The 20,246-nt window shown below is 36.9% G+C and overlaps 1 protein-coding gene across 1 annotated transcript in view; it reads right to left on the bottom strand.

Annotated features, from left to right (window-relative positions):
- WWC3 (WWC family member 3) overlaps positions 1 to 13,288 on the bottom strand; it is a 62,474-nt gene extending 49,186 nt beyond the window's left edge. The window contains exons 1-4 of the mRNA XM_026846133.1: positions 13,181 to 13,288; positions 8,253 to 8,456; positions 5,129 to 5,205; positions 2,654 to 2,733 (exon numbers count right to left, since the gene is read on the bottom strand). Coding sequence (XP_026701934.1) covers positions 2,654 to 2,733; positions 5,129 to 5,205; positions 8,253 to 8,456; positions 13,181 to 13,196 — 377 coding nt within the window. The 5' untranslated portion in view covers positions 13,197 to 13,288. The remainder of the gene's footprint in view (positions 1 to 2,653; positions 2,734 to 5,128; positions 5,206 to 8,252; positions 8,457 to 13,180) is intronic.
- Positions 13,289 to 20,246: the final 6,958 nt, after the last annotated feature.

Genomic DNA, 20,246 nt, shown 5'->3' with positions numbered 1-20,246 from the left:
GGGGGGGGGGCGGGAATCAGCATTTCTGTTTCAAAGAAGGAGCAATTAGTTTCTTTTTAGACAATACACTCTGTGGATATGCAAGAATTAAAATACTTCAGCTTTGGTACTTGACTTGAGTGACCCTTGTCTCCCAACACACACAAGGGATAGGGTAGAGATCGCCCAGGGACAACCTAGAACACAGGTTTTTAGCCTGATTTGTCTGCTGACTACACAAGGAGGCTAGAAAAGTTTCTCTCTTCAGCTGTTAGTGCAAGTGCTCTCCAAACTGGCTCACTTCCTACTAGAAGCAACACACTCAAAAGAAGGCACATATCTCACCAGAAAGGCAATTAAAAAATTACTTAAAAACACAGACCAAACACCAACCCACAAGCTTCTGGTTTACAAGTGAAGAAGTCACTGCAGGAAAGCAGAGCTCAGCAAGGCACAAACACTGACAGAAATACACTGCGATCCAAGGAAGTGCACGAGCAAAACATTCTCCCCAGCTTCAACAAGCAACAACAAATGTCACCCAGTGTACCAGCAGGACAGACTGACTGTAGCAATAGTAGCAATAAGCAGCACCGGAGCACTGAGTCACCACACTTGGACTTTTAAACTATATGATTAGAGTGACCACTGACTAATCAGATATGCTTTAAAAGAATTCCTCTCAAATGTCACTCCTATACCCTCATCCAGGAGTACGGGCAACTTCATTTAGGCTAAAATCCAAGACTAACATTTGTATTCTTAATCATTCGCAGACTTTTACTTTTCAGAAATTTGCTGGACTATCTTAAATGAATTATAGTAATTAAAACAATCTTGAGTTTCAAATAGCCTTCAAATACTTTCATCATCCTAGTCAAGTGGTTAGTCCTTTATATAAAATAATTGAACCTATACCCATATTATAACCCAATAACCAGGAAAAGAAAAACTAAGTAGAAAAGTCAAGGCAATTCTTACTCACTTAAAATATGATTAAGAATCTTAAGACAAAATTGCTTTTGTTCTGTTACTGTTTATGTATCTAGGCCATCATCCTACAATGCTGACTATACTTAAAATACTACTTAAAGTATTTGCTGTTTCAATATACTGAGTGCTTTATTTTACTAATTGTCAGCTAATATCATACATTAATAATTCCCCTAACTACCTGAAAAGGCTTTGTGTAGTCAATAAAAATATATTTATGCCTGAAAATTACTACATTATACATGCCAGTGAAGGATTTTGGTTGAACAAGTTTTCTTCTCTGAAGCTTTTAAAATGCATTATAAAACAAAAGAACCTTGTAAGCTTAAAAAAAAACCAAAACAAAACAAAACCAACACCTGAAAAACAAAACCCACACCAATATGAAGTGCTGGGCTACTCCCTCTCCTTTAAAAGTAAAATCTTGAGTACCTCCCCTTATATGGTTTTCTTAACGTAATACCAACCAAATCAAAGTTGGAAAATAAGTAACCTAATTGCTCCAGGATCCCTGGAACTTTGCCAGAATTCCTGAAGCGAAAGTGTGCGCCCATGCTTTGTAGCACCAATGCAATAAATCCAAAGCTTCAAAATATTTCCACAGATACTCTTCTTATGCTGCAAAAGACATTAGACAGGCAACGGTTCCAACATTTTCAGGAAGTGCCTGCATTAGGCAGTTCATTCACATGCATGCTGGAAAAAAGTCCAAGATTTCTAAAGGCATGGCCACATGTCCAAGGCAAATCCAAGAGCTGTTCAACACATGGTCTAGCCCTTGGCATTGTGGAACAGATCTGGAAGTCACAACAACCTGTGTTTACCTGCCATCTTTTCCATGGCCTGGCAACCTCTCCCTATCCCACTGGGCATCTCATGTACATGCTACTTGTGTAGGTGACTAAGTAGCACACAGATGGAAGTCACTCAGTCCCCATCTGATGCCCTGCAGGAAGAGTGTCAGGGGGAGGGTCACCACAGCAGTTCACAACATTTGCCACCACTAAGCACAAGTGAAACAGAGCACAGGCTGCCCAATAACCCTGAGAGCAGTGTCAAATTGCCCAGAGCTACCTTTCCCCTCACAGGGAAGAAACAAGGAGTCCCACTTACACACACTCATTCTGCACATATGCAGCAAAATCCAAGGTCTCACAGACCATCATATTTACAGTACACACACAAATCAGATATCCTATGCAGAATAAGATGGCCTGACCATCAGGTAAAATGAAGAAGCAGTGTTATGGTGTACAGCCTCTCCCCTACAAGTCCTGTGCCCAGCCAGAAAGCCTCGGTACTATTGACAGGAAAACTACTCGACTGCATGGTGCTTCGGGCTATGCTCCAAGCAGTAGATATCTCCAGAAACTGTTTGGAAAATATTTTAAAAACCTAATTCTACCTCAACAACATCTTCAGGAAGAGTTAAAAAACAAGGCCTATAAAACTGTTTTTGCACGTGGATCTATGAAATCACCATTCCAACCAATTCTGTCTAACCCTTCTTCCATCATTTCACACTGCTCTCAACCTGCATCACTATCACAGCAGAAACTCTGAAGCAAAGCAATTAGGAGGTTTCAACGTCGGGGTTTTTTCTGGCATTGCTTTTCTAAGAAATTAATTCCAAGGCGAATAAAGAAAAAAAAAAAGATCCTCCCACAAACTCTTAACTTACTCTTGCAGAGTTTCCACTCCTTTTTCTTTATATTGCAGCTCCTGCTTCATCTGTGCCAATTCCCGTTTTAGCCTAGAAAGCTGAATATAAGAAAATAATTTAAAGCAATAATATGGAACAGAAACTTTCATAATAAAAATAACTGTTTTTCAAATATAAAAAACTTAAGTCACTTTAAAAAAATTGGAAGTGATAATCTAAGTTCTCTTCTTTTTTTGCTTTAAAATTTAGATTAAAACAACAGAAGACTTTCTGATATACCATCAGACCCATTCAAACAGTGATCACAACATTCAGCTTTCAAAGCATCAATTTTCTCATCTATTTTACTGGTTTTCTATTTCTAATAGCTTATGCTAACAGCTAGCAAATTTAAATTCATATGGTTTTTCTTCTCCCCTTGTAGCAATCACCTCTCAACTGTCTTCAACTCTTTAGTCAACTTTAAAAAAAAAAAAACCTGAACATTCAACACTGTTAATCTTTCAATCTGGGAAAACAAAAATCACTGGCAACAGAACTGGCCTCTGTCCCAGAAATGGCAGCCTGATGTTCTACAGTTATTTTCATATTGTCCTGCCCTCTCAATCCCCCTGCCAATTACCTTGATCCAACTAGCAAATATAAATCAAAAGTGACAGAGCAGAGATATGTCCAAAACCGTATTTTTGTGGTTTTATGAAAAGTTACCTGAGTAGGTTGGGCAGACTTTGGAAGAGTGCTATCAGCACCAAGAATGATTCGCAAAGAAATAGTTTCTTGTCCTCCAAAACTGATAAGATAACTGAGGGCAACGCAGGGAGGAGGATGCAAGGGACTAGAGACAAATGGGGGGAACTGAGCTGTGTGGTAGTGCAGGTGTAAGACTGTACTGAGAGCCCAAAGAGAAGAAGGGATGGAAGAAGCTCAAGCTATTGAACTTGGTAACTTCTCTAAAATTTACCCAGAGCCCTCTTGATTTTAACACATACGTTAATAAATGACAAAAACATTAGTAAAAAAGAAAAGAGTAAAAATAAAAAAAAAAATGCCACACATCCAGGCACAGATTAATTTTGTCCACTCTAACAGTAAGGGGCTTTGCAACAGATAGACCATCCTGCATGACCCTCCCTTCCACATGTGTTCTTGACCTTTCTTCAAAACTCATTGCATCAGCCCCCAAAACACTCCTACCCTCATCAACATTTTCACCACTCACCAAAAGTAAAATGGAAAAAATGTATCACTAATATCATGTACATGAACACATTCTAGTGCATATTTTGTTCTGTTACCTGAAACAACTCAAAGCCTATTCACACATTCAGTTGAACAGGTTATCCTATGCACTTACAAGATCGTTTTGCTTTAAGAGGCAGGAACAGAGAGAAAGAGTCATGTAAGTGAAGACCTTGTTTATTTTCTTTAAATATTATTTAAATAAATATGGCTTATTTTCTTGTTTAGAATATGCTGACATTTAGAGTATGTAAAACAAGCAAACACTAGTCAGCACGTAGTAAACATATACAGATAGAATAAATGCCTTTGAAGGGTGTTGAACGGGATTTATTTTCAGAGGCACTCATGTGAAAAGTCACTACAACAAAAATGGAACACTATCCTGCAAAGATAAGTTGTTGGTTTTTTTATTTTGTGAGCTGAGTGCCTGGTATACTAAATCCTATTTTATCCATTAATAAAAAGAAACATACAATTTAGAAATAGGTTCTAGAGCTTAGTATTATAAACTGCTTTTTATAATTGTTTATGACTGCTATATCAATTTGCTTGAAACCAAGGTGCAGACTTTAACTCTCTGCTAAAGCAGCATGGGAGAAAAATCAAGAAGTCAACTATTCTTCCTTCAGCAAAGAAAGTATTAAAAGCATAATTCTAGTTTTAAAAAACCAAAATATTAAAACGGAACATTTTTATTACAGAACTGCCTATCACTGCCAGAATGTTTGTATTCCCCTCCCCTCATACAGGAGTTGTAGCCACATCAGCTAAAAAGTTCTGTTTGGTCAACATATCTACTGAATTGTGAACAGATTCTCAAATAAATGGCTAAATCTAGAGTTCAATGACATCCATGGAACCCCACTGAAAATGGGTAAATGGGAAAATATGAAGACAGCGGGTTTGAACTGCACTCAATCAAGAAAGAATTTGGCTGCAGAGTATTTAGTACTTGTGGCAGTTTGCAGAGAGAAAGCAATTTCTGAAAGCCTGGCTCAGTTTGCCGCTGACACCCGTGACAAAAATCTTTATGCTTGTAACATGGAAAAAGCATTACTTTGCAAGTCACTCACAATATAGACTCATTTTAATAGAACAACAGGTCAGAACAGAAAGGCGTTTTTAAATATGGTATTTCAAAAAATGTTTGGGACACCCAGTGTAAATGCTAAGGTTAAAGAAAAACACAAGTACCCCCTCCCTTCCCCATGCCTAACTCATATTTTTACAAAATGAAAAAAAATTACTCACTCTGTCACGACGACTGGCTATTTCTGCTTTAATCTGATATGGGTCATACTTGGTATTAGTTGAAAATCCAGAGAATGCTAAACAGATGGAAAACAGTATTTTATGTTATTTTTTTTCTTCTTTAATACACTTGTTAAGATGTGGCGCTATTTAATAGACCATTGCATTCATTCTTTGTGTTACAAGTCACTAGGTTTAAAAATAATCCTCTGTGCTAAAGTACAACTGAAGAATTATCTTTAGCCTATTGAATTTTTTTTTGTCCTGAACAACAACAAAAATTGTATATAGCAGCACTATACACATATTGCCTAAAAGCAACTGGCTTCCATGACAGGATGGTGACATTTACTGATGCAAGCAATTTGTGTAACATTAACAACTGCTAATTGCTTCCCAGGTATGTTGACATAACAGTATGATAGGGACTAAAGGAACAAAACTATTGTCAGAACAAAATTCAGTCAGCTACGGGGAGAAGTTGCCTTCTAAAGCAACAGTGCACGGAACCGACACGCAGCTCAACCTCTGGCAAGTGAGCTTGTAACACAGCGTTATCTAGTCAGGCAGTGATTTCAAGCTGTGCCATTACAACCTAAAGCCTAAAACAGATGAAGTAATGGTCCTAGAGGATAGGCTGGGCAAGACCAACCATGATTTATTGACTGAGCCATTCATGGCAGCACCCACTGAAACATGCCCGGTATGCGAGCGGATGGGGTTGTGCTGTTAGACCTACCATCCTTTCGTAGAGCTGAAGGCTGCTGCTTTGAGACCCATATCCATGTCTGCGTTGCACTGAGCCTTTCAACTCTCGAAAGAATACTGCAACACCAAGGTCATGTCAAGCATGCAGGAATTTGCCAAAATGAATAGTCATGCTTGGACTAATTCTCTAAATCCAGGATTTTCTATGGATTTTTTTTTAAAAAAAAAAACAAAAAAAAACAGTGCTGATCACAACTGAGTCACAAAACTGCTGCATGGGCACCTCCCTGCCAACCCACAACCGCTGAGCTCACACCACCTCCCACTCATGAGCACACGACACTGAGTCAATGGCAGCACCCTCAAGCAAAGAGGAGGAAAACAGTTTGTGAAGTTTTAGTTCTTTTAATGCAACAGATTGAAACAAGCGGTGGTGGAGGCAGGAATATTCACAATATAAGCACTCAACTTTGGCCATCTAATTGCACGTGAATTAGGAGCCTAAGATTTCTGTACAGTAGATAGAGAAACAAGCATCCCAGAATAGAGTCAAATTAAGAAAAACAACTGAAGAAGCCTTGGGGAGTTAATAGCACGATTAATCCCTAAAGGGATTTTTTTTTTTTTTAAATATATCATCTGACTAATTAGCCCAGCCCATTTTCTCAAAACAGATGCATGTGACCTTAAACAAATATAAAATACATTAACACATGTGTAGAAAATCAAAATATTTTTTAAATTCAAAACAAGTGGAAGGTTTTATTTAAATTATTTGACAGTATCTCATTATCAATTCCATAGGTATACCTAAAAAACCAAACCATCAGAAGCCTAAAAAACATAAAAGTCGACTGACATAGCTTTTGCATTCATGCTACAGATGACCTACAATTTTGTCATTTCCAGTCATTTTTCTGCTGTTTCAAGCAACTTGGAAAAACAAAAGCTTTGAAAATAAGAAAAACGGCTTATATTTTTTCTAGTATTCTATCATTTGAACAGAAGCTTGTTTCTTTATATTAACTTGAAGTAATTCAACAAAACTTCCCACAGAACTATTGCAAATTAAAAAAAAAAAGCTCCTAAAAAAGTATTGTAGTAAATATATAGATTACAATCTAAAAAACCTGATGACACTACCTTTTACCCTATTCCAAGTCTTTAACCTATAGTTTAACACTCTTTAAACAATAATTTCTTTTTAAAAATTTCTTTCATAATAAAAAAAAAAAATCATGTTTTGTAATAATTCTTAAGAAACTTGAACATAACAGGGAGAAATTAGATTAGTCATAACTGTTCAGTTATGTCACAAATTAAATCACAGAATACATATATTTAAAAATAAACAAAAAGATGAGAATCCCAGTTCAACAGTAAAAGAACACCTGACCAAGACCACCTATGACACCTCAGTCCTAGAAAATATCTTTTACTGAGGATTGTGGTATAATATGAATTATCTTGATTAATAAATACCACTGGATTAGTAGCTAAACACTTCTATCCAGATGCCTGCTTTAACTGCCCCCCCCAGTCAGGTTTCTTTAATGTTTCAGGAAGTTCTAAGCAGAGCTTCCCATACTTATCAAGTACTTGGCATTTACCAAAAAATTCTGCAGTTTGAACAATGGCTGTACACACAGCAGCCACCAGTACAAACTACACTGTTTCCATGTGGCTGGTACATATATCCATTTGATATACCACTTTCAACTAGACGGCTTTAACTCTTCAGCAAAGAAACCTTTTCCTGTTGCATCACCCAACAGCTGTAACAGCAGTGCAACAACTTCAGATTTCAAAAAAAGTGTATAATCTACTCCAAGTTATCAGAAACATCTGTTGAGTGAAAAGGGCAAGATACCAAAGCTCTGCAACCTTCACCACCAGCATCAGGATCAGAGGCTGGCATTCAAGAATGAGGTGCACTAATGAAACACCGCTTCCTACTTCACGGTCAGAGGAACTCTTGACCACCCCATCTTGTCCCTAACTCTTTATAAAAAGTCAATAAACCAACCATGGATCTGCAGAAGGCCTCTGATAAGATGATGGTTCCCCCTGCACGTTGATGGTGGAATAATCTATAAATTTAAGAGTGCAAGTACGTGGCTGGTCCACCAACATTCAATCTTTGTTGCCTTGCATGAAGCATCACTACGGCTGGCTTTGAGATGGCTAGAGATGCTAGCTGGGATATATGACTGTTTAATGTTAAAAAGGCATATTCTAATAGATAGACGTAACAGGAAATGGAAGACCCTGAATAGCAGTCAAAGGATATCACCTCACTTCTATAGTCAGAATCTTAATTCAGAGGAGAAACAGGCGATGGAAACACTTCCCATTATTTCTTACACTATGTTGTGAGAGGCAAGTGGGTAAATCAAGAAAAGACTAGTAAACTCACAGCTGGCATAAGAACGGCTGTCATCCTCACACATTTTGTGCAATTGTTGATATTCTTCTTGGGCTAGTTCAAAACGCTGCTGTTTTATTTGGTAAATCTCCTTCTTGGCATTGAGTGCCTCCTGGGCAACTATTAAATATTCTTTTAGCATGCGTTCCTGCTCCCTTCTCCATTGCTCCCTTGGGTCCTCAATTTGTGTGAGCTCTAAGAAGAAAAGCATAAAAAAATCAAAATAAAATTTGTAAGACACTTTATCCCACAAAGTACAAATCATTTTGTTAAGGTCTGTTCTCAACTAGCACATCCAGCACTACAGTGCTCAAAATCACTACAGCCTGGATGAGAAGAAGAAAGAATGAAGAGTGGAAGAACAGGAAAAGCCCTTTCAAATACAAAAGGCATTTAAATTAATTATTTTCTTTACAAACTACAGCAAACCCAAAAAAAACAGTGTTTTGGCTCTAACCTTCCCTTGCAGTCAACTTGAAAATTCTGAGAACTACCTAAAACCCCAGAACCACGTAGGTGAATTAAAGGTATCTCAATACTTAGCCCATAACTCTAGAAATGGTTGGAACAACCTCAGGATACTACATACAACTGCACAAGTATAACATCCTAAAAGGTCAGGATTACCTGTGTAATTAAGAATACGATCATTTCACAGAAAAGTTAGCATTTTAATCTCAAGTCCATAAAAGCATTTAAATTGCTTATTTTTATTGTCTTATAGCACTCTCATTCTATCCCTTTCCAGAGTATTCAACAGTTCATATTCAAACATAAATCAAAGATAGGTTTCCAGTATAAAATCTTCCCCCTATATACTGATTTTCAAAGTTATTACCATTCAGCAATCTCTTTTTGGACTGACAAAGACATTTGGGGAGGACACATGCATTAAAATCCTAAAATATTACTGGTTCATTTCATTTCTTTTTGTGGTGATGCTCAAGCTAGCAAATATGTTTCACATGAGGATGTCCATGTAAAATCTCATGTTTAAGTGAATGTTAATTTCTGATGATTGAGGCTCTACCAGCAAGAAGTTGCTGTATGTTCAAAGTAGTCGCATAACTGGCAGCACAGTCAGGAGGTAAGCATCGTCATTTTTCCAAACTTTGTTTCTCACAACAGATGAAAGCCAGTTGTTTTTTATTAATCTTTCATACATAATTTAGTATATTGGTGCCAGTGATGAAACAAGAAAAGATTGAGCCCAACACATTAAGAACTCTAAGGCTGTCAAGGGTCATGATAGCAGCTCTACCACCTGAACTATTTGAACAGTACATAAACAAAACCATAAAGCTCATCTAGGAACAGTATTTCCAACAGATTTGTGTATCAGGTTCTGAATAACCTTTTCTCTCAACAGCTGTAACTTTTCTCTCCCCACAAGTCCTCGCACTGCAACACTTGTACGTACAGTTTTGCAATCTCTCCCCCCATCCCAGGGACCCTTGATTCCCTGGAGCACCTTCAGGCTCCAATGCCTCCAAGCTACCTATGAGGCCCAGGAGAGGACATGCTATGGCTTGTTGCAGTCTCCATAAATCCTCTTCTGCATGCAGGGCAAGCTTAAGAAAACAGAGTTCACACTGCAGCCCATCCTTTACTGAGGGCATGAAAATTTGCAACACTCTCATTTGTCCTTAAGTATTCCTGAAATCTGTACAAATTTAATATTCCTAAAACTGCTAATGTAGAAATTAATAAATACATAGGAGACATAAAAGCTGGATCCTAGTAAGTGTCTCTTTTTGAATAGGAAATTAATAGTTTTAATCTCAATAAACAGCCATGCCTAAAATGTTACACTGTATCATACATTAAACTTCTGAGGTCCTATACTACCAGACACTGCATCCCTTATCAAATTATTTCAGAAGCCATCTCAAAAGCTAGCAGCATTTTTCTGAGGCAGAAAACTTCTTCAGTACAGCAGTGACGTTCTCTGCTGTTTTATAAAGTACAGAGGCTTCACTTTACCCTGGATTTCTACACAAGTTTGCCATGTAACAACAAAACTAAAGCTACACTGTATGATAAAATTAACTTCCTTCATTTCGTTATATCTTGTTGAAAAAAGTAAAAATAAAATACTACAGTAATTCAAGAACAGCTCCAGACAAATGCAGAGAATATATTATTCCCTCACTGGGGAATGCCCAACTGGTTAAAGGAGACTTCAAAGGCTCCCAAGACTCTGAGGAGGAGGGAAAGGAATTCTGCGGCTGGCAGCCGCTGAAGTTTTTAAGCAATGGTTGGACAAGAGCCAAAAGCAGCTTAGTAAGGGTGTCAACAAAGTACTGAATTTACAGAACACGATGGCGATCGGGGTTGGAAGCACCATTGAGATTTACAGAAGATTCCTCTGTTCCTGGGGTTTTTCAATATAAATGGAAGGTTATTGCCTAGAAATCTTTTTATTACTTTCTGGGTAAACAAACATAGCAAGAGGCTAGGAAAAATCAGATGCATTACTGTTTTCTTTTAAAAAGTGCAAGGGCAAAAAGTTTGAGACAGTGCACAAAGTATAAGAGGTCCCTTTTGAAATACTCTTTGCATTATTCCTTGCATTTTCTCACAGTATTTCTTGAAACCAAAGCACTTCTGTTTTGTCAATTAACACAGAACTCCAACGCTGTGTAAAGCATTTAACCCGGTCAGCCACAAAAGGCAGTCCGAATGTTTTCCTGTGGAAGTTGCCAATCCAAGTATCTTAGACATAGTTCAGAATACAATGTAAGGGACTCACTTCAGACAAACATTTCTTCAGTTCCTACACCATCTCTGCCACTTGCCTGACACCACATCATGATGCACATAATTGTCTACTCATTAGTTCTCACTTCTACAAAGGAGGTTAATGCAGTCTGTACCTTTGTTATCTACCATTTACAATTGGACCAAGTATCCTACTAATTTTTGAATAATAATTACCCAGCTATAGTATCAACTCTGTCTTCTCTCTGAATATAAATCTTGCTTGTATATGCAAGCACTGTATTAGCCTAAGGGTGACAAACCCATTTTGCTGTGACAGTTGAACTACCATTTAGGATAATATCTGTGGGCTGCAAGTAATTAGTTATCATGAAAGAGACAAATTTTGCAACCTTGTTAATTGCAGAATGATTCTTTTGACTCAGTTTAGCATGGGCCCTATGAAGTTTCTATCCCTCTGTTCATATATTACCTTTTTTTAGTTGCTAATATGATTAGCTTTACTTTCCCAGATCCATTTATACTAATCTCCTCTTTCTGTGCCTTCCCACTGAGCATTGGGGAACTCAATTTCTCTCTGCAAAAACTCTCTTCTACAGGTTTTGCTCTCAACTGCACAGAAAAAAATGCAAGCCAGATCTGACATGCCTACAACAATTAATATCCTTTCTGTAAGTTCAAACTTAATGTCTACAGTAAAGCAGCTAATTACAAAGTCTGAAAAGCAAAGAGTAGTAATTCCTTTTGCATGCAATGGTGATTGTTATTCCTATCAAATATGCCTATACGGAGGAAGCTTCAGGAGATTTTTTAATCACAGCATTGCAATGGGAGTTCATGTTCTATTCATTATCTTTAGGGCCTCCTAAAGCCTTTTACAAAGTTCAAGGAAAAGAAAAAAAAAAAAAAAAAAAAAAAAAAAAAAAAAAAGAGTTGCCAATATACTCTATTGTATTTTTTTTAAAATAAGTGCATTCATACCAGTGTATATAATTTGCTGCAAATGCATTCCATTACCGTACTCCAGTATAAACCTCACTTTTCATTAAACTTCAACACTAACTAAAGTTACCATGACAGTTTAAACAGCAATCATTAAGCTACTACTACTTTTAAACAGTTATTGTAAGAACTACCTAACAGTCTGTATTTATTGCCTTTCAATTGTCTCAGCCATCTATCCTTGTGATCAGTGCATGAACAGCTCTTGAAAGTTTATTATTTGATTTGTGATCTTTGTTAATTTCACAACAAGTAAGTGCCTGGGTCAAACAATATCATGGGAACATTTGTTATTCTGTTGGGTTTTGGTTTTTTTAAATAAGTAATTGTGAAACCACAATACACAAGTAATTCCAATGATGGCAGGAAGCCAAAAACTATTTCTACTTTTTTTTTTTTTAATTGACTAGATTTCAAGTAGATAGTATTGAGATTGGTTTTGCAGATTGTACTATTTACCATTGCTGTGATAGCCCACATTACTTTCTTCTTTTCTGTCTCCCTACCATCAATTCCCACCATATTGAAAGCATTCACTCGTTGGTGATAAGAAGCACAACAGTAACAGCAACAGTAGTACAAAGCTATAAAGATAAGACTTTTTTTTAAAAAGTAGAACTGGCAAATGTGCCAGTCAGTGGCGATACAAAGCTCAACAATAGCCCAAAAGAGAAAATGTTGGAAATTTCTCCCTCTTGGTTTCCAAAAGGGAGATTCATTGTCTTTTTGATTGCACTTTGTGCTGTATTAAAGCATTGTTTAAGAGAGGATGAGATTATTGTATTTCATAGTGCTTCCAATTAAAAATCAGCACTTCAGCACAAGTGCTGAGATCAGCACAATCTCAGAACGTATTTTGGTTTTCAATAGAGAAGTTAACCTCAGATGACTTAGAAAATACAAGGGTATAACATAACGAACTTCATAACTGACATATGAAAAAAAAAAAATTACTGATACTCCACAGTACAACAAAGCAAAACAAAATAGTTTCACACATTATAACTCAATCATAGGTTGTAAAATTCTTTACAAATGGAAGGATTGTGTCCTTATTTGACAGATAAGAAAACAGACACTGCAAGAAATTACGTGCATACATTTTCTCATTGTATCATGAGGTGCCTAAATGGTATCAGAAACAAAGCTAACATCAGCTTGCTACGGTTCCTCAAAAGAATCACAGATCTACTCACGATTTATGTGGTCCATATAATAAACTCCAATCTGTTGATCGTAAACAGTTTCCCATCCTAAAGGGAGCTCATCACCGACACAGTCAGCAAATGTCAATGGCTTTGTAATCCTGTAAAAATAATAATAATGCAAATAAATACAAAAGGTATAGAGTTTACAGTGCAATAAATGTTATTACATGTTTTGAAGATACCTCCATCATTTGATCACAAACTAGTTATGCTGCTTAGGAATGTGCTAATAATTGCAAGCATACAATTTCAAAATAAAATTTCATTTAAATATGCTGACAGATACTCCCTGAACAGGTAAGACAAGCCTCTCCCTTCAAGTTTCTATGTTTAACAGTTTAATTACAATGGCATGTAGTCCTGCCAGTTTTTCTCACATATTGCAAAGAACACAAATGTGAAGCTGGAGTTCACCACTGCTAAAAATTACTAGAAGCTTTAATAGGCTTTAATTTCTTTAAGGTGTCAAAGCAGTGTAATTGTATGTCCCTTAAAAATGAAATAAAATTTAAGAAAGCACTATGTAATATATTTCTTCTCTTTTTAGTTACACTTTTCCAACTGTTTAATGATATTCTCTTGGTCCAGACCCATCCCAATTGCTTCCTCTCCCTCAAAAAGAAGGGACATAAACAAATGTCTCCAAAGAACTCTTTAGATATTAGAGCAGAAATAGTAAATAATAAGTAACAGCATTACTATCTAGAAGCTTAAAATATCACACCCCTTGCTAGGCAAACTCTTCATAGACCAGTGGGTAATAGAAAGCCAAAACAGCAATTTCAGTATTGACAGGAATGTTGAAAATACTAGGTTACAAATTCTGTGGGAAGACTCTACACTAACACTGTTCTAGAACATCAAGGTAAATTAAAAAAAAAAAAACAAAACAAAACAAAACACCAACAGGAAGAACAAATGATACAAATAAATAAATTGTTAACATTCAGCTGAATCACATCTATTTCCCAAATCATCATTTTAATCATATCTTAACCACTAAGATAATGTTCTCCTCTGAAAGCTGCCATAAAATTCCTTTATGGAAAAGCTATTAATGTAGTCATTTCAATTATACCTTGGACATAGTTTCAAAACCTTCAGTGTTTATTTGTGGAGGCATTTCTAATACCTAGAATGATGACAGCTTTGCAAAGATGAAATACATGCATTAATTTAGGGACTGACTTAAGCTCTGCATAACCTATGGCATAATACTGTTTGGCATAAACTGGAAATTATGTTCATATGGTATAATACCCAGTTAAGGTTTCCTGACACTAGATTTGGACTATGCTTACAAATACACTGCAGAATAGGAAGATCATTGGAACTGGTAACTGCACTTCATCTGGTAACACCTGTATAAACAGTAACTCAGTCTGAACTAAATCATGTCTGTCTTTTTACTATAAGTCCTTCCCCACCCCAAAACAAAATCAACCAGAAGAATCCAACGGTAAACACTTCAAATGATGGAAATGCTACTATGTCCACATTCTAGTTATTCCAGTGGTCCAGTAATCACACCATTCAACAGTTAACAAAAAGCACATAACTGCACACACAGCAGAGAGAAAATATATTTACTTGCTTCCTGAAAATATTTAAGTATTTTTGAGATTAACGTATTCAAAATTAACTGTAGTAGAATAAAAAAAAATATCATCACAAGCTTAAAATTTTTTTAACAGCTCAGTATAACAGCACAAAGATCAAGCTATTTAGGTCAAAGAAAGAGCTTGATCATATGCTATGGATTCTCAAACATGTGCAAACAGTTTAATAAGATGAAGATGTACATAAATTTGTACACCACTAAAGTAAAAACTTTCCATTACTGACAAATACATAGTTTACATCATGTAATCATACAAATCTAAAGCTGCTGTATTCAAGAAAGAAAATGTTAATATGGACTGGCATATGTATTATTTCAGTAATTCATCTAACAGTCAGGCAGAACAATTATTGCCAAGATACTTCTGATCTCTCTGGAATTCAGTCAAATATTAAAAATATAACATGCAGAATTTTTTCTTAAACTCTTATGGTTTTGTTCTGAAGACACCATGTTTACAATTTCTCAAAGTAGTCTAGACATCAGCTCCTAAATTACCACACTATAGGCAAGATTTTCTTTGGAATGAGTTATGAGACATGCTTGCCTGTTATACAAACACACCCTCGCCCTTTATTCGTACATAAAACCTGCACATGATACTCTAACCTTACAAGAACTTTAATTCAATGCTTTCTGTGATCCCACCATGGCTCAGGCTTCCAGGACAAGGACAACGCTCACTTTTTGGAAAAGGGAGACTGAAGAAAGCCAATGCATCTGGCCTAACCGGTTTTCATTCCAATGTTATAAAAGCATGCATGAACAGTTTAATTAATGGGTTTGAAGGAAACTTTGTAGGAAAAAGAATACATAAAAACCTGTCTTCCAGATATTCAGACCATTAACAACTTGATGTTGCGTATTTTAAACTATATTCAAAGTTGTCCCAAAATGGATTCCCTTCAGACAAAGCTAACATCACACTGATTCTCAATTCAGTCACGGTTATATCTATGCAGCCTCTGAACCTTCTTCATTCAATTCATCTAGGTCAAAACATGCAAAGCTTAAACTAAGAACTTGAAGTTTCTCCCTGTGTCTTGCACTGGCTTAACCAAGTTGACTGAAAAATATATTTCTGATTTAACACACACAACTCTGAGAACAAGATTATTTTTTTTTCCAGTTAGGGAAACTAAGGGTTTCCAGAATAACAAAGACAAAATAGAACTGATGCAGATATGTATATTGGAGGTCAGCCACAAATTACAGCACTACACTGCTGAAATTGTGTCTTCTGCAAATACTGCTTTACTCTCTAGGTTTTTTTAATTAGCTCAAACACTATAAAATAGGACAAGTCTTTTCTGCTTCTGTATAAACAACCGTACAAGGAACACCTGTTGCAATATTTCAAAGTATTACAATAAAGACAAAACAACTTTTCAAAACATTATAAAGACAAAGAGAATAAAAATGCTGCCATCTTTAATTAAATAAAAAACAGGGTTGCCCTGAAGTATGCTATTCACAGTAGTAAAGAAGTACTAAGGCATTTTATCTGTCACCAATGATCATCTCCTATCCCACCCATGGCAACTGGTAAACACTAATAAGAAGGTTCAGAACTTCCAGCTGAAGATAGAATTCCTCCAAGACCAGTTTACAACAATAACTGGTTGTGGCCACTGGATCTACAGCCCAGGTAAAAGTAAGCGTGGTCCACAGGAGCCAATTTTGCATATATCAGAGCCAACCATAACTTATAATTAACTGATTTTCTGATTTTTCATTATCTTTAAATGTTTATCTTTCCAAAAAGTAATTATTCTCTTCAGTCATTAGGTACCCAATTTTTTATGAGTCTGAAACCTTTCAAAAGCAAATACAGAAACATGTAAGAAAGCTTCCATAACCCAAATCCTGAACACCAAGCTGAGAGAAAAATCTTTAAGCGTTGTCATGTGCCTTGGATCTGCCCCAATTAAATACTGTCATTAAGAAGAAATGGAAGTCTGGTATTTGCATGCAGTCAAACAGACATATCTGAAACCCCCAGTTCTGTTAACATGTTCTCTGCATCAATTATCAAATTAAACAGAATACAGAAATCAAACTAAAAAATAAAACTGAGCAGTTGAATAAAACTGTTTCTGACAGAGGCATTTTTCCTACTCCTTGTGTACTTATTTCATATTTTTATCCATCAACTATACACAGAAGGATTCCAGCTACTACATCCTTCTGAATATGCAGCAACAAAAGATATTTCTTGAATGCATCAGTTCATGGTGGGGAGTAGGTGAGAAGGAAAGAAGACAGTAGAAGGCAATAGCTAAATACCATTTTAAACAAATTACTGCAAAACTGCCCTTAGCTTTAGCATACTTTGTTAACAAAATCTGATTTCAACCCCCTGAAAAACCACAGAAAACCTCAACCTTTAAATAATAAATGAACAGCTCTAGCATACTTCAACTCTCTAAAACACAGTTTGACTGGTAGCATGGGGCAGAAATTTCACTGTCATGGACTTTCAAAAACAGAACCAGATCACCAAACCACAAAGCATCAGAAAATACTAGATAAGATCCTCAGTCTTCCCATGGCCCTGATGCCACATCAGAGGGCCCTGGCTGCTTAAAATCCCTATGTCTAATTGAGCAAAACTTCCCCTGGGAGGAACTAAATTAAGACAAACAGAGCCTGTTTTTGCAAGGTTTTGAACAGGAAATCGAAAAGGTGTTTCCAAAGTGTTTGCAAACTAGCTGCCATTTCTCAGACAACATCTAGATGCCTAAATTACACCCAGAGTCACTTTATCTGCCAAAGTAGGCCTGGATAAAGAGAAAAGCATTAACCATGAGGGCTAATTATTAAAAAGACCCACCAATTTCTGAAAAAAAGCCACCAGGTGTAGGGGAAACAGAAGGATGCAAGAACAGCAACTGCCAACAAGTACTTTTTGGTTTTGTTCCTGATTTCAGTCAGGTGCAACAGCAGAGGCAGAAAGTGTCTACTATGATACTCAACAGAAAACTAGGAGAAACATTCTCTTAAATCTGATCTCAGCCTGAATAGCCATCTAATGGGATAGATGGTTTTGTCTGACAAATGGGAATACAAGCTAGAAAAATGTATTAATTCACATTACAGATCTGAAAAATATCAGGCAACTTAAAAATGAGTAACAGTATAACTAGAAGAGAATTAAACATTCTGATAAATCTAGCAATAGTTTATCCAAAGTACTATGCTGAATATATTAATGAAGTGTCACAAGGCAAGACAGAGAGAAGGCAAAATGTGTAATCATGCACACATTGAAAGCCTTTCAGCCAGACTTTTTTTTCTTACCTCCTTTCAAATATTAATTTAAATTACAGCCATTGTTATAAAATTCAACTAATCCTCTTGTCTTGTACCACAGCTCTTACCCCCTCCAAACACACAGCAAAAAAACTCAAGAAATTGAGAAGGAATAGAAGATGATTTTTTTTTTTGTCTTTCACAGACACAGGCAACAAGCTGTTTACACTGAGAGGGCAGGTGGGGGATTGTTGCTATTTTGTTTTTAAAAGTCACACTGCAGTCCTGGAGGTTCTACATGGACACCTTCTACCACCATAGCTCAGACCTGGGCAGCAGTGCACTCCGGGCCTGCAGGACCTTCGCTGCGATACAGAGAGAGGGTCTGTAGCCACCCAACTGTGCCAAGACCCCCAGCAGCCCCAACCCACCCAGCTCCTCCAAGCAGGCTGCCCTGAAGAGAACACCCTGCTCCTCAGTAGTCACTGCCTCCCACCCCACCAAGCAGAGCATGAATGCATCAGGCACACTCTGCCCAGCTGCTGAAGCAAGGAGCATCCCCATGGTTCAGAAACAGCTGCACACCAGCTAGACCCACACAGTCTTCATGCCATGGCAGCACACACCAGCCAGGCATGGGTGGTTTGCAGCAAATGCCATCATGAACTCTGTACCCCCTGTTAAATACAGCACTCTGGAGTACACCACGGCTTTCCTCACCGTCTGTCCTCTATTATTGACTCAGCTCTTCTCAAGTAACCAAGTCATAAAAACGAGCTGGATTTTGAAATAAGGTTTGGCAAACTACATACTGATGGCTTAGTCAAAAGTACAACAAAGTTCACCACTCTGTGTATATTTTTAAAATAAAAATACCTTATAACTTTTTTCTTAATCCAAATGATATATCTTCATTTTACTGCATGATTTAACCCCGGGTTCCGAATAAAATAACTTATCAAACATCTATTCAATCCTTCATTAAAAAAAAATCCACAATACTGATGGCCAGATAGAAACTTGCACAAATGAGATTCTGTACTCTGGACAAAGACTCAAAGAAGGTAACTAGCATTCAGAGTCATCGCTGGGATACGCTTCCCTTAGAAATAAAATGCTACCCTACAGCAAGGAAATAACAGCACCATCTCTTCTAAAGGTCACTTGAAATTCAGTCTTTTTAAGACCATACTGTATTTTGAAGTAATTTTTTTTTTTAAACAGCTACAAATAAGCACACGAAAAAGTGCTAATAACATCAAATCCATGTATTTGCTTCTATTAATTTTACAGTAACATAAGTCAACACAGAATACATCAATGTATAAAACAGAAGGCACAGGATGGAATTAGCCAGCTACAGTAATGAATCAACCATCTTGCAAGTGCGGAGAAAAATGTGTGTTCATTATCAGACTTTTTTTTTTTTTTTTTTAACATGGAAACAAGTGCTAACTGCCTTTAACAGACGGTATTACAAACCTGAACAACCTATGCTGAGACAGCTGACAAGTATGTCACTCTCACAAATATTTGAATTATTTGTTGATCACCACCTCCTGAGCCATGGCTTGCCACTGTTTACAGCATGACAAATAAAATGGTGGCAGTTCCTTTTAATCTCACTCTGTAAACTACGAAGCAGCTCTAACATCTGTACAACAGGGCAGCATACACAGTAACTTCACTGGCCATCCTACTCCTCAGACCATAACTGTCCTTGTTTTACAGCCACCTGAGCTTATGTGGGTCAAGAAAAGTAAGAAGCATCAGCTATCTATCTCTCTTGTGACCTCATGCTGAAGAAAAACTTTCAGGAAAAACAGAAATAATGCTGTAAAAACTCAGTGGAGTGACCAGAAAACATGAGCACTCCATTTTGGCACCCAAAACCTGAATGGAATTATTTTGTTTCCTCCAGTGTTTCAGATCATCACATCCTGTATTGTGCACTACACTGAATCAATTGACTCCAAACCAAAAAGAATGCCCTTTTTCATACTAGGCAGTCCCTTTACATTTTCTTAAATCTCACTAACACTTTACTGATGGCCAGGGTGTTATACATGTATTATATGAAAACTGTTCATCATATGCAACATATTCGCTGCTACATGTAAACTAATAGAGCGGGTGTCCATGAAAACCCTGAACAACTAGATTTTGTGATGCAAAATGTAT

Source organism: Athene cunicularia (genome assembly GCF_003259725.1).
Source record: "Athene cunicularia isolate RWA chromosome 1 unlocalized genomic scaffold, athCun1 chr1_part1, whole genome shotgun sequence".
Taxonomy (NCBI): Eukaryota; Metazoa; Chordata; class Aves; order Strigiformes; family Strigidae; genus Athene; species Athene cunicularia.
The sequence above is the reverse complement of the archived record's forward strand: the minus strand, read 5'-3'. Positions and strand labels throughout refer to the sequence as shown.